Below are 15,883 nucleotides of genomic sequence, written 5' to 3'. Positions count from 1 at the left end.
ATCACAGTTGCAAAAAGCCCAAAGGGTATTCACAGTGACTTGAATGCCTGGCATCTGCTCAAAAGAGAGGCAATTTGCCTAAGGGAAGACTCACATATAGGGCACAATGGTTTGGGATGTACTAGTTTGTAAATTATCATTTTACAGTCACAAACTGTCAGTTCCCATCTCAGTAGGCATTCAGTAAACACTGATGCAGTGAATGCTTTCTAGGGTCCAAGCAGGATTCTAGACACTGGGGAGCTACAGCAGGGAGTGCGAAAACTGCCTGCTCTCATGGAGTGAACTTTTGGGATGGAGAGACAGATGATAGACATATAAACAAATAATTTCACAGGTTATGAAAACAAATCCTTAATTTCAACTCTTAAGTGGCTTGAAGAAAGTAAGGAGGGGCATTAGATAATGACTGGGGTTGGGGGGGAGCTTTAGATGAGGGAGAGGAGTCAAGGAAGGGCTCTCTGAGAGGGTGACATCTTGGTTGAGACCTGAGTGACAGAGAAGCCAAGTGAAGACCACAGAAGAGCCTTCCAAACAGAACCTGGGCAGTCCTGGGATTAGCAGGCACTGGAGTTCAGTGCCTGGAATTTCCATACACTCAGGGTGGGAATAGGGGGCCTGATGGTGGACTGCAGTATGTCCTGGGGATCCAGAGAGCTCCCCCAATGTCACATCCAGTGACCCCACCTGGAAGAGGCTTACTTGGTTGGGGACCTGTTAAATGTGCGTGGAAGGAGATTGAAAAGTGGCATAAGAGACCTATCAGCCAATTGCAATATATGGACCTGACTTGGATCTTAAATTGAACAAACGAATTAAAACGGGAAAAAAAGCAGGAAGACAATGGGGAAATTGAATTGCTCTTGAGGAGTACTGTTTTAAGTGTTTCCGTTGTGATGATGCCATTGTGCTTCTGTTATGTTATGGGCTGAATGGTGTCTCTCCCAAGATTCATATGCTGAAGTCCTAACCCCCGGTACCTCAGAATGTGACTATATTTGGAGATAAGGCTTTTAAAGATGTAATTAAGCCAAAATGTGGTTGTTAGGGTGGGCCCTAATTCAGGATGACTGGTGTCCTTTTAAGAAGAGATTAGGACACAGAGAGATACCAGAGACACAGGTGACTGTAGTGTGAATCCACAGCAAGAAAACAGTCATCTACAAGCCAAGAAGAGAGGTCTCAGAAGAAACCAACCCTGCTGACACCCTGATCTGGGACTTCTAGGCCCCAGAACTGTGAGAAAATAAATTGCTCTTGTATAAGCCACGCCCACTGTAGTATTTGGATATTGCAGTCCTAACAAATGAAGACAGTTTACAAAGAGCCTGTGTATCTTAGTGATGCACACTGGAAATAGTCACAGATGAAACTGGACAGGCTGTCTGGGGCTTGCTTCAAAATAATCTTTGAAGCTGGGCGCGGTGGCTCATGCCTGTAATCCCAGCACTTTGGGAGGCCCAGGTGGGTGGATCACCTGAGGTCAGGAGTTCGACACCAGTCTGGCCAACATGGTGAAACCCTGTCTCTACTAAATATACAAAAATTAGCTGGGTGTGGTGGCGGGTGCTTATAATCCCAGCTACTAGGGAGGCTGAGGCGGGAGAATCACTTGAACCTGGGAGGCAGAGGTTGCAGTGAGCTGAGATTGCACCATTGCACTCCAGCCTCGGCAACAGAGTGAGACCCTGTCTCAGAAAATAAATAAATTAATTAAATTAAAATAAAACAAAATAATCTTTGAGAGGGGATGCAAGAAGGGAGTAAAGGAAACAAGATTGGCCATGAGTTGAACAATTGTTGAGGTTGGGTAAAGGGTACACTGGGGTTTATTCTACTATTCTCCCTACTTCTGCATATTTTGAAATGTCTGTAATAAAAAGTAAAAAAGCAAAAATAAAAAAATAAAACTAATGAGGGAACAAGGAGTAAAACCTGTATCTGTGGCTCTGAAAAACCTTGGCTATACCTTAGACTCCCCGAGAGCTAAGCCACTGGCACTGGTATCTTTTAAAAGCTCCCATGGGAAATTCTAGTGTTGACAACAAACTGACCTACACAAAGAGAACTAGGAGTTCTTTTAGGTAGAAATAAAGGAAGACTTGAAGGAAAAGGTCATGCTCCTGGATGAGAAAAGTAAGTATTATAAATTTTTCCACATTAATTTATAAAGTTCCCCTTCAGAAATTGTGATAAACTGTGCGAGAGTTCACCACCAATAACTACTTTCCATCTCTAGGAAGGATGCTTCTCCCCCACCCCACTGAAGTTAGGCTTGGTCGCGTACTGTACTTTGACCAATAAATTGTGACCAGGAGTGACTTCTGTCATTTCTGAGGAGAAGCTTCAAGAGCCACACTCTTCCCACCCTCTGCAATGTTCCAGCAGGTAGCTGCTCCATGGGCCTGGTTCCTTGAGTGAGGCCCATAATGATGGAGACACAGAGGCCCCTCAGCTAAGCCATAATGGATGGATAGTATGGACAGAAATCATTGCTTTAAACCACTGAGATCCAAGTTGTTTCCACAGCATAATCTAGTCCATCTTGACTAATAAGACAAAAACTCAACATGGAACTGGACACAATAATTCTTTGATTCAAATGAAAAAAGAAAAAAAAAAACAGGTAGGCAGACAAGAGCATACTCTGAAACAGCCATGAGTCAGGGTTGGTACCATCAGATATCAGGCCATATTGCAAGGCAACAATAATTAAAAATTGAGAACAGTACTGGGTGTAGAAATAAAAGTTGACAAAGATCTTTGTACTAAAGTATAGAAAGCCCACACATCAACAACTAACACACTCACATGAGGATATGATTAACTATGATAAAAGGTTTCTAGTTCTAGCATGTTAACTGTGGACCGGCCTCAATTGACCAGTCAAAAGTAACAAACACGGGCTTTGCTCTAACGTGTTAGGCCACCTTTGGTGAAGGATTGCTCCTTTTCCACCAGCCCAGGAAAACATTTATTAAAAACTTTATTTTAAACTAAAATTACATCAATAGCACCTAACGAAACACTAGCGCTTTCTCTCTCTAGGCTCTTTGAAGCTACGAAAGATGTTTTAATTTTTACATTTCAACAAAGCATCCAAATTCTGGATTTCTGACCTTTTTAAGGTCCTATTTGTTTGAGCTTATCCTCCAATGGTTAAAAGAAATTATTAACAAGTAAAACATGTACTGATACACACAAAAAAACAAATAGTATGGCTAGAAGAAGACACCCATTTTTTTTCTAGCTCACCTGTCTTTCTAGAACATTTCTAAAGTATAATAAACTACAGAAATTTACTTCTAAAATTCTGATGAAATAAAATGTAACAACACCATCCACAAATCGAAGGAGATAGTTAATTTTCAAAATTGGGGGCCTGAAGCTCTCCCCTGATGGATTCACCTCATCTCCAAGGGTTTTTCATGCTCACAGGCAGCTCCTCAGTCCAAACATACAGTGCTCTTAAGGCAGCTGTGAATGCTGCTCTTCTGCATGGGTTGCCCTTCCATAGCGCACTCTCCTGTCTACAAACTCCAACTGTTCATGAGTGCCTCTGTTTAGGAGCTCATCTTTGAGAACCCAGCTCAAATCCTTTCCTGGGAGAATTCTTCCTCCCACAACTTGACTCCTCGCCCATAGATCGAGGCTGGTTTCTCCATGCTGCTGCAGCACATTCACCAGGCCCGCTGTATTAGTCCACTCATCACACTGTATTGTAATTCCTTTTTTTTTTGAGATGGAGTCTCGCTCTGTTGCCCAGGCTGAAGTGCAGTGGTGTGATCTCGGCTCACTGCAACCTCCGCCTCCTGGGTTCAAGTGATTCTCCTGCCTCAGGCTCCCAAGTAGCTGGGATTACAGGTGCCTGCCACCATGCCCGGCTAATTTTTGTGTTTGTAGTAGACACAGGGTTTCACCATGTTGGCCAGGCTGCTCTCAAACTCCTGACCTCAGGTAATCTGTCCGCCTCAGCCTCCCAAAGTGCTGGGATTACAGGCATGAGCCACCGTGCCCAGCGTTGTATTGTAATTCTCTAACGATACTCGCATCTCCCCGGCAGAACACATCTTATTTATCTGGGTCACAAAGAGCACAGTTAATCTCTCACCAACATGAATATACCTTCAAGTATTTGAATAAGAATAAACCTGGCTGGCACGGTGGCTCACATCTGTAATCCCAGCACTTTGGGAGGGTGAAGTGGGTGGATCACTTGAGCTCAGGAGTTCGAGACCAGCCTGGACAACATAGTGAGACCTTGTCTCTACAAAAAATTAAAAAATGAGGTGAGAAGCTGGCTTGAGTCTGGGAGGTTGAGGCTTCAATGAGCCATGATTGCACTACTTCACTCCCTCCTGGGTGACAGAGTGAGACTCTGCCTCAAAAAAACAAAACAAAACAAAACAAAACAAAAAGAATGAACCTAACATACAATAAATGTTTACTATATGTAATCAACTGCCTACCAAGTCCTCAGTAACCCACATTTAATTGTAGCTCCACCTTACTGCAGCTGAAGAATCTGGAACTGAGTTTAAGAAACTGCTTGAGCCACACAGCATCAGTGGCAGTGCTGGGGCATCAGATCCAGAGCCTGTCTCCTGACCCAGGTACTCTCTGGGAGCAAGGCCTGCACTTAACCTATTCTTCTCTGCTCTTCAGCTGCTGGTCTCCCCTGACCTGGTGTGGTAACGCCTTCCAATCTGGTCTCTTTGGCCTACAGCCCCAACAGTACAGCACTCTGGAGCTGGGAGGCCTAGACTATACAGACCCAGTTACTCTGCTATCTCTGAGATGATTCCGGCAGCCAGATCCAGGCTCCTCTCTTAGCTCTTCTACTTACTGGCTCTGTGCCCTTGCCCAAATCACTTAACCTCTCTGTGCCTCAGTTTTTTCATCAGAATTTTACGGTCCCATGGGTTGCTGTGGAGATAAAAGAGATTGTGCCTACATGTGACATCAGTACTGTGTCTGGTGCACATTAAGTGTTCCCACTGGCACACAGTAAGTGTTCACACTGTACTGTTAGTGCTCCCAAATCTCCATCCTGGCCCTGCAGCCAAGCCATGCCTCCCCATCTTCTACTTGTATAGACAATCTATATATCCAAGCACAGGACATTACCATTATTCCCCATTGTTTTCTTTGTGTTTGATTTGGCCTATTTCTGACTTTTGGGTCCAATTCTGTCTCCCACATACTCACTATTCACCCTGTGCCTGTGCTATCTGTAAATCTGGACATTCACCTATTTATTTATTTTTTTTTATTTTTTGAGATGGAGTCTCACTCTGTCGCCAAGGCTGGAGTGCAGTGGCGCAATCTCAGCTCACTGCAAGCTCCACCTCCCAGGTTCACGCCATTCTCCTGCCTCAGCCTCCCGAGTAGCTGGGACTACAGGTGCCCGCCACCACGCCCGGCTACTTTTTTGTATTTTTAGTAGAGATGGGGTTTCACCATGTTAGCCAGGATGGTCTCCATCTCCTGACCTCGTGATCTGCCTGCCTTGGCCTCCCAAAGTGCTGGGATTACAGGCTTGAGCTACTGCGCTCGGCCAAATTCACCTATATTTTCAAGCTACTGACCAAACTGCTGAACAGAACGGAGTCTGTAAAATGGGTATCTTCAGCTGTGGGTGTGAATACAGAAGAGGAAATGAACTCAGGGCACCCAGCACCCTGCTTGGCACAAAGCAGGTATACCTGTTCATGCTTCCATACCTGTGACCTTCCCTTACCTGCCCTTATAGGAGACAGTGCCCTTGCATGTTACCAGTGGCAATGTAACTGGAATGACCTTGCTGGAGGTCCCTCTGACAAGATGTACAAATATGCATAAAAAAATGTTGACTCTGCAATTTTACTGGGCATTTACTCCAAGGTCATTCAAGAGAAAATAATTCTATGTACAAGACACAGTATTTACAGCATTGTTATTTAAAATGCTGAAAAACTTTAAATAATTCATATGTCCTACAAAGATAAATGGTTAAATAAACTATAACAGAGTAGTAACAGCAATGTGGCTCTTAAACAGATTAAACATCTTTATGTTGGTGTATATAAAGTTATTTAAATAAATCACCATAGATATACATGCTATGACTGCAATAAATAAAAACTATGTAGACATTGATAAAGACAGAAGGGTAGTTGGAAGAAATAGAAAATTATAGTTATGGTGAGATGATAGATATAATTTTTGGTTATTTCCCATTAAAACATATTACAATTTATTTGCTTATAACATCCCAAATATTTGTGCATATACAGATGCATATTTTATGTGTTTATTGTTTATGTATACATATATAATCTAAAGAGAGAGCTAATAAGAATCAAGAACAAGCAGTCCAGAAGCCAGAACCTTAGCTAAAACAGGATTTTTTTTTTTTTTTTTTCAGACAGAGTCTTGCTCTGTTGCCCAGGCTGGAGTGTAGTGGCATGACCTCTGCCTCCCGGGTTCAAGTGATCCTCGTGCCTCAGCCTCCTGAATAGCTGGGATTACAGGCGTGTGCCAGCTAATTTTTGTATTTTTAGTAGAGACAGGGTTTTGCCATGATGGCCAGGCTTGTCTTGAACTTCTGACCTCAAGTGATCCACCTGCCTCAGTCTCCTAAAGTGCACTATTTATGGTGAGGGGTTGGTTTTGAAAATGTCCAGTAAGTCATGAACAGATACTTTCGAAAAAGACAATAAAAAGGCTGGGCGCGGTGGCTCATGCCTGTAATCCCGGCACTTCGGGAGGCCAAGGTGGGCAGATCACGAGGTCAGGAGATCGAGACCATCCTGGCTAACATGGTGAAACCCTGTCTCTACTAAAAATACAAAAAAATTAGCCAGGCGTGGTGGCGGGCACCTGTAGTCCCAGCTACTTGGGAGGCTGAGGCAGGAAAATAGAGTGAACTCAGGAGGCGGAGCCTGCAGTGAGCCAAGATCGTGCCACTGCACTCCAGCCTGGGTGACAGAGCAAGACTCTGTCTCAAAAAAAAAAAAAAAAAAAAAAAAAGACAATAAAAATTAATTTCTAGAGAAGGGATTACAGGCATGAGCCACCACAACTGGCTCAGCTAACACAAAATTTTAATTCAAATCAAGAAGCATTCGTCAAAAGACGAGATCTAGTTCCTGTTCCCCAGGAACCTAAAATCCAGTGAGTTGCTACTGTGCCAGGCTCCCTTCCCACTGACATTCACATGCCTCATCACACCCTTGCCTGTCAGTCACAAGAGTCCTGAGGAATGAGCATCAGAACAGCACAGTCCTGAAGGTCAGGAGCTCTGCTACCCGATCTACCTGGCTCCCAGCCCTGCTGTGACTCTTACTAGCTAGGGGACCTTGGGCAAGACTTTCCCCTGTAAGCTTCAGTTTCTGCCTCTGTGAGGGTGGTTATAGTGCCCATCTCAAAGGCTGGTGTGAGGCATGGCATCATCAATGCCCAGTACAAGTGGGCTGTTGATATAACCGTGTGATCTACCATCTCTTGCAGATGGGCATAGGTTTAAAACTTAAAAAAAGAAAAAACAAGGCAGAAGCAGAAGTAGCAGCACACTTGCAGAAAAAGGGAGGACTCCACTTAGCCATGCTTACCATAGGTGAACATGCGTGGCGAGGTCAATTCAATGTTGGGCAGGGCACCCAGGTGGTTCAGCACGGCGCACCGATAGCCATTTTTCTGGGCGTAGTCAACGAAAGTGCGGATGTATTGCTTCTCGCTGTGATTGGCAATTCCAGGGCAGATGACCATGGTGATATCATCTATAGGGCAGAGAAAGAGATCCTGATGTATCCAAGAAATGTGACATGATAAATGGACACAATTACACTTCACTGGTCTAGAAAACAAGGGGAGGGAATTCAACATACATCTTTCACTCAGTTCTCTGGGGAAGAATTTTTCCCTTCTAGCTGGAGCTGTCTATATCAGTGCTTCTCAAGCTATTTATAGTGAAGGGTTGGTTTTGAAAATGTCCAGTAAGTCATGAACAGATACTTTTGAAAAAGACAATAGAAGTTAATTACTAGAAAAATGAAATGAAAAATATACAAACCTCAATTTTCTACTATAAGATTCAACAAATATAAAATGACTCTGTCACATTGCTATAGAAGTTCCTGAACATTACTCTTAATTTCTGTAAGAAATTCTATATGAATGAATGAATGAGAAGATAAAAAGTGGTGTTTGCACAGACCTCTTTGACCCAGCAATTTTACTTTCAGTTATTTATCCGACAGATGTAATTGTACATACGTAAAATAATATATATGCATTAGGTTGTGTTCAATCATGCAATACATATTCTTTTGCATATGGCTGAACACAATCTAAATGCCCAGAAATAGGGGTCTGGTTGGATAAATTATTGCATATCTAAGTGATGAAATATTATGAAGCCCTTAAAAATAATGAGACATCTTTATATACACTCATGTGGCAAGCTCTTCCATAAATTAAGTGAAAAAATGCTAAATGCAGAAGGGGGTTATAATAATGCTGCCTTTTGTGTGGAGAAAAAAAAGATATCTATATTTACAAATGCATCCACTATCTTGGAATCACACACAAGAACCTTGAGAGTGGGTACCACTGAGCAGGGGTAGGGATGGAGAGTAGAGGACAGAGAGAGAGATACTTTCACTGTATACTGTTAGTACCTTGTGAACTTTCTATCATGAATGTGAATTGCCTACTTAAAAATATGAATACATACTTTTCTTTAAAAGAAAAGAGGTGCTTAGGTCATTAAATTTGATCATAATTTTTCTTCAAATTAAGATTTTTAAAATTTAGAAATTCTTAATGCTGGTAGGGAAATGTGAATTAGTAAGCAATTTTCCATTATGCATAAAGAACCTTAAAAATTTTGTAAACTGTTGGATGTAGTGGCACACGTCTGTATTCCAACTATTTGTGAGGCTGAGGCAGGAGGATCGTTTGAGCCCAGTAGTTCAAGGCTGTAGATCACGATGACTGTATCTGTAAACAGTCAGTGTACCTCTAAACAGGGCAACACAGCAAGACTCCATCTCTTTATAAAATTTATAAGCTTCGACCTAGTAAATTCCAATTCTTGAAATCCTGCCTAAAATTTTCTGATGAAGGATGATATAATTATTGATAATTACAAAGTTGTCAATAAGTTAAATGCCCAACCATAGAAGAATGGTTAAATTATAATATGACCACATTGTAGAATATTAAGCAATCATTAAAATTGTGTTTTTGAAGACTTTTAGAGTTTTAATGACATGGGAAAGTCTTTATAATATAACGTATGATAATTCAGATTTTGGAAAAACAATGCATAGAACTGTAAGAAAATGGAACAAAACATTAACAATATATGTTGGGTGACAAAATTAGGGGTGATTCTTATTTTTTAAATGTATTATTTATATTTTCTAAAATCAGTACTTATTCCTTTTATAGTCATAAGAAAAATCAGAAAAGGTGAAAAAGGGCTGTTTTTCTTAAAGTACATCTTAGGTACAAATACTGCCTTCCCTAGAAGCACCTTTGTCAGTCATTTCTGGGGGCAGGAGTGATGGAAAAACATGAGCAAGTACAAGGCAGAATCACTGTTCTGCCCTTTTCAACTTTCCATGTTGGTCCTGGTAGGAAGAGCAGATGGTCAAACTAAACTTTGTGCTTTAGTGGTAGAAGAAGAAAAAGCATTAGAAATAAGGGAAAGAAAACATTTAACTGGGTATGGTGAATAAATAAATATTGGAAAAACCAGCTACAGATTTATAAACACAGTGTCAACTCCTCACCTATTCATGTATTCATCCCTTCCATGGCTGTTTATTAGAAGCCAGCTATTCGGGGCTCTGGGGATTCCTACATTCTAGCAGATAAATAATACACAAGCACACAAATAGGTTTAGAGAGTAGAAGCTACCACGAAGAACTAAAGCAGGAAGTCGTGATGGATTTACTGAGAAGGAAACACTAGTTAGGGGAGTCAGAGACAGTCCCTCTGAGGAGATGACATCTGAGCTGAGACCTGAATGACAAGGAGGAGGCAGCCATGTGAAGGTCTGGGGACCAGCATTCCAGGCAGAGGGAATATCAATTAAATCTTTGTCACCAGCTACTCAGCAGTTCTAGCCACTTTAAATACCTAATATGTTTACTGGAATTTACCCATAAATAAATAAATACTGAGTTCCTATTAAAAAAAAAACAAAAACTAAGGTGCTTTTGAATACTATAGAATGCAAAAGACATGTTCTTTTTTGGTAGCAATAGCATTCAAAAGGATGCTTGTAGTAACTCCACTTCCTCAAAAGTCTTCATTATGAAGCATTTTAGAATGAATGTTATTTGTATAGGCTAGACAGAACAATGCCAAATTCCAGCAGCAATGAAAATTTCAGTTATCTCTCAGAAATAGGTGTCCTAGACCACTGCATGATAGATATGACCTCAATGTGTCTATTTGTCCAGGGAAACCTAAGCAAAGGGAACCTGGGAGCCTTTTAATCTACTGCTATCCAACAAACGCCAGCCTATACTGCATCTCCGAGCTTCAGTTTCCTCATCAGTAAAGTAGGGATAGTAAATACCAGCCTCACAGCGCTATTTGAGGATTAAATGAGATAAAAGTATACACGAAGCACTGAGAATGGTCTGGCCTCTGTTGCTGTCATCAACCCACAGACCTGGTCCTGGGGCGCCTGGGCTCCAAGCACTCCCTCATCCCCTTACATCAAGCTTCTGTATTTCACAAGAGGATTAAAAACTATTCTACGGCTGGGGGCGGTGGCTCACGCCTGTAATCCCAGCACTTTGGGAGGCCGAGGCAGGCAGATCACGAGGTCAGGAGATCGAGACCATCCTGGCTAACACAGTTAAAACCCGTCTCTACTAAAAATACAAAAAAAAAATTAGCCGAGCGTGGTGGCTGGCGCCTGTAGTCCCAGCTACTCGGGAGGCTGAGGCAGGCAAATGGCGTGAACCTGGGAGGCGGAGCTTGCAGTGAGCCGAGATCGTGCCACTGCACTCCAGCCTGGGCGACACAGCGAGACTCCGTCTCAAAAAAAAAAAAAAAAAAAAAAAAAAACTATTCTACAATGAGTTCTGAAGAGCTTTACATGGTGACTGGCAAACACACGCTGAAGCTAACCGTTGCGGGCTGCTCCTAAGTGACGAATCCCAGCAGGCTTCCCAACAGCCCCTGATGCCATGGGCAGAGTCAGTGGCACAAGTATTCACACTGCTGTGCTCTCCACTGACTAGTGCTCCTTCTCTGAGTGATGGCTCAATCACACAATCTAAAGCAGCTCACCTCCAACACAGTGCTCAGCCAAGGGCTCGAAGAGGTCGAATGTAGAAGTGGCTCCATCAGACATAGTGATGAACTTCCGGTGCCCATAAGGATGTGGCGACCTCACCCTTCCCATCTTCCCATACAAGGCTGTCTGGATGTGTCCACTTTTCCCCCAGATCAACGGTGGAATGTATCTACAGAAAGGACAAGGGAGGTCAATTTTCTCTACATTCCTTGAGCAACGTTCTGAAAAATCTTTTAGCAAAACTCTTTCAACCTATTTTTTTTCCTGGCAAATTCTGCACGCAAAGCATAAACATGAGACTTTTATTACGTTACATCCATGCCATGATTTACCGCCTTTCCCCATTTACTAATACACTCTGCATCAGATTAGCTTTAGAAATCAACCAGGACAGATATATAAAGAGGATTTCAATTTAGGGTAACTGTTAAGTAATTCAACATGGCTTATTTCCATAATATAGAATAAAAAGAAAGCAAGTGATATATTTTGAACACATTCTAACTTGACAGGTTAGCTCATTATTAAAGGAGCTGATGTATATGAAATAGCACAGCGCCTACACTCACTAAAAGCTCACTTCTTCTTTCCCTAACGAGACAGGCCACAGCTGTAGTGGTTACTCCATTAGCCAAACCTGCTACTCTCAGTTACTGCTGGGAAGGGCTGCAAATTCTTCTAAGAGCCTGTAAGTGCCTTGTGGGGTGAGGGCACTACTCTATGCTCCAGAGAATATGCTGTAAGGGCAGTGCAGTGTAAATATTTGTTGGATTGATTAAGGATAAAGGCTTGTTAGCCTAAGCAAGGCATGAAGCCTCGCTAACAACGGTGCATTGTAAAAACACAGAGTGACTCTAGGCATTGGTAGGAAATGCAAAAATCACAAATAGTTAATTACCAGGAAAAGAAGATGTTCCAAGTTACAACTAAGAAATGATTATGGTTTACAACCACAGTACAAGGTGACTGCATTTACTGAAACCGCTGTTGGTTTCACTTCCATGGCTTTTAGCCCAAGCTTGATGGTTGTCCAGGATTTGTATCCTATATAAACTGGAGTCATATAATATAAAATGATAGTGACGTCAATCATTCCCCTCTGTATTATATGGCAGTGGTGAGTGTTTTATTAATAATTTACCTTAACCTACTTGTCAATTCCTGCCTATCATTTCTCTCAGAACCAGATGATCCCCAAAACCCATCTTTGATTTACTCCTTGTATGTGTGTGTAATTAATCAAATCTACACAAAGTTAAGAGAAGTGAAGCTATCACCTTAAGCAAACCAGTTCCCAGACAAGCTTCCTTTTCGGGGGAGGGGAGGAGAGGAAAGAGTATTTTAAGACCTTAAGGACATGAAGCCACTTGCCAGCATAACACCACAGGTGCAAATATCACTGCAAAAGCCATGGCATTTGGAAGGCAGGCGAAGGCATTTATAAGAGCTGAGTGGATTATGACAGTAACAAAAAGCAAGCTTATAAAAATGTCAATTGGACAACCAAACACTATACAAGATCTAGATACAGAACTTATAAAGGATTTCAGACTACCAAGTTAGATAATAAGTTTTGCATAGAGGAAGAGGACTATCCAAGAAATTAAGCTTTTGATCACTCCTGGAGGAAAGTTTAAAGAAAATTTTGTTTATAAATTAAAAGTGGAAATATGCTGAGCTTAAAAATATCAGAAGAATGAGTAAATTTCATATGCCTACCTTCTGATCATGTTTAGAATACAATATAATCTCAGAAAATAGAACAAAAGAATGAAGTAAAATTTCTTTTTGTCTAGTCACAGATTTCACATTTAATGATGACACATGTGACTGTCCTGATGCCACATTCCCAGTTTAGAGTCAGGTCACCTCCTCAAAATCTTGGTAGCAGCCCCCCAAGCGGCCTCCAAGCCTCTAGTCTTGCTCTCACCTACTCCATCATCCACCCGCCAATGGAGGGGTGATCTCAACACACAAGCCTGGCCCCCACCCTCCAATGCATGGGTCCTCACTTGGCCTAGGAGGCCGGCTACACCCTGGTACTCGCTTAACTTTTTGCCTAAGCTCAAATAAACCTAAACTACCAGGCCCAACTCCAGCCAGAACAGGTACACGTGGTGTTGAACTACTTTTATCTGAGGAGTCTTTGCTCAAGCTGTCTCCTTTGACTGGAATGCTCTTTCACACCCAGCGTTTCTTTGCGCCAGCTACTACTTGTCTTTCAAGACTCACTTCCAATCAGGTTCCTGGGGGGGGTTGCCCCTTCTCCATGCACAGCTCCGTCCTAACATCCAGGTGACTTGATTACTTTAGATGCTGTTTTCAAGCCAACCCCTCCTGCTGCTCATTCACCTCTAGCTCTATCCCCAGAGCACTGGACATACATTACATACCTGGGGGAGATTTGCTTCAATGAACAGAATATAGAGACACTTAGTAAATCTAAAAGGACAAATATATGTTTTTAAAATATACAAAAATATATTTAAAAATAATATGTGCCATAATAATGTGAATTCAGCTATTAAATGATTGGCGTTAGGCGACTGTCCTCTTTCCAGCCCACCTAACCCCATTCTCAGAGTGGGGTGCAGTAATTCTCAGTGTGTGTGTGTGTGTGTGTGTGTGTGTGTGTGTGTGTGTGTTAGGGATCAATTGCCTCACAATCACTTGGGACTTTCTCAGTTCAATGTAAGATCAATTATACACAGTGGAAGTCTCAAAAGGTTTAATTTTATGACAATACCTACTGATAAAACACTGTTTTTAATTAACTTCATAATAATACAACACCAGGGTTTGCAAAATTGAATTTTTAGACTGCATTTACTATGGTGGGGTTCAATGTGTAGTTGTTTGTTTATATAACTTATCCACAGACCACAAGAAAAAAATTTAAAAACAAAAAACTGAATAGGTGCCCAGTCACATGGTTTAGGTCAGGAAGGAAATATGGACTAAAACAATAGAATATTTTGAAATTTATATAAACATATAAATACTGAAGAAATGCTGCTAAAATGGTACACGAAGGAATATGCTTTTTCTATCTATGTGGTAGTTCGAAAATGTAGCGGCCAATAATTCCACTTATTCCATTCTTCTGCCGGGAGCTAGATTCCCTCCTTGTGATCTGGACTGGCCTGTGGCTTCTCTGGGCTTACAGAAGGTGGCAGAAGGACTGCCATGCCAATTTAGGCCTGGCCCTTAGGAGATATGGCTGCTTTTGCACTCTCCTCCTTGTAAGCCTGATGAGAGGGCATACAGAAGGCACTGTGATGGAACTGAGAGGTATGTGCGTTTTACATTTTGTAGATATTGCCAAGTTACCTTCTAAAAAAGATGGGTCCATTTACATTCCCACCAATAATGAATGAAAGTACCTGTCTTCCTCACCCTCATTAATAACTGGCATTATTAATCTTTTACATTCTGGCCACTTTGATGGGCAAAAAAATGGGTATCTTGTTTCAACTTGTGTTTAAGGTTGACCCAATCTATGGTTGAAAAAAAGTTGCTTGTTTGAATTTGCATTTCGCTGATTCATGTTTACTAGTCATTTGTATTTCTCTTCTGTGAACTGTCTGTTGATATCCTTTGTCTATTTTTCTATTGATTTATAAGTATTGTTTTATTATCCCTACATTAAGCCATTATCTATTATATGTTACAAATGTTTTCTCCAATCTATTGTATATTTTAACTTTATTTTATGTAGTTTTTTTTTTTTTTTTTTTTGAGACGGAGTCTCACTCTGTCACCTAGGCTGGAGTGCAGTGGAGCGATCTCGGCTCACTGCTACCTCTGCCTCCCGGGTCCAACAGATTCTCTTGCCTCAGCCTCCCTAGAAGCTCAGATTACAGGCACGCATGTCATCACGCCCGGCTGATTTTTGTATTCTTAGTAGAGATGGGGTTTTACCATGTTGGCCAGGCTGGTCTTGAACTCCTGACCTCAGGTGATCAGCCCACTTCAGCCTCTCGGCCTCCCAAAGTGCTGGCATTACAGGCGTGAGCCACTGTGCCCGGCCCTAGTTTTTAATCTTTTATGGTTAAAAATATCTTTTATAGTTATAAAAATATCTTTTATAGTTAAAAGTATCTTTTATGGTTATATAACAAGATAAAGTTAAAATATACAATAGATTTTGTTGTGTTTTGTTAAAACCTTTGTGTTTTGCATTTTGTTTTAAAAAGAGCTATGCAATACCCAATTATAAACATAATTCCCAATGTTTCCTTCTATTACTTCTATAGTTTTAAAAAATGTATTAACCTTAAATCCACTTACTTTTATAAAATGATGTGAAGGGAACATATAATTCATTTTTTTCTGACAGACTAGCTCATTGTCCTTGCACAATAAATGGCCTATCCTTTCCCTACTTTCAGTTGACATCTTTAATATACACCAAGTTCTCAATTAAATATTTAGATTTGGTTCTATACTTTGTATTCTAGTTTATTGATCTATTTGTCTATGCATATGCCAGTATGACACTGCTTTAATTAATATAGCTTTATGAGATACTTTGATAGTTGATAGCACAGGCTGCCTTTGTTATTTTTCAAAATTTTCTT

At 41.2% G+C, this 15,883-nt stretch overlaps 1 protein-coding gene across 7 annotated transcripts in view; it reads right to left on the bottom strand.

Moving 5' to 3' along the window:
* The window catches only part of ABHD2 (abhydrolase domain containing 2, acylglycerol lipase), a 114,393-nt gene that overhangs the window by 39,455 nt on the left and 59,055 nt on the right, over positions 1 to 15,883 (bottom strand). For all 7 annotated transcript variants that reach the window (XM_055098950.2, XM_055098948.2, XM_055098946.2 and 4 more), the window contains 2 exons: positions 11,297 to 11,472; positions 7,593 to 7,760 (listed from right to left, as the gene is read on the bottom strand). In XM_055098950.2, coding sequence (XP_054954925.1) covers positions 7,593 to 7,760; positions 11,297 to 11,472 — 344 coding nt within the window. The remainder of the gene's footprint in view (positions 1 to 7,592; positions 7,761 to 11,296; positions 11,473 to 15,883) is intronic.

The sequence above is a fragment of the Pan paniscus genome, chromosome 16 (genome assembly GCF_029289425.2).
Source record: "Pan paniscus chromosome 16, NHGRI_mPanPan1-v2.0_pri, whole genome shotgun sequence".
Lineage (NCBI taxonomy): Eukaryota > Metazoa > Chordata > Mammalia > Primates > Hominidae > Pan > Pan paniscus.
The sequence above is the reverse complement of the archived record's forward strand: the minus strand, read 5'-3'. Positions and strand labels throughout refer to the sequence as shown.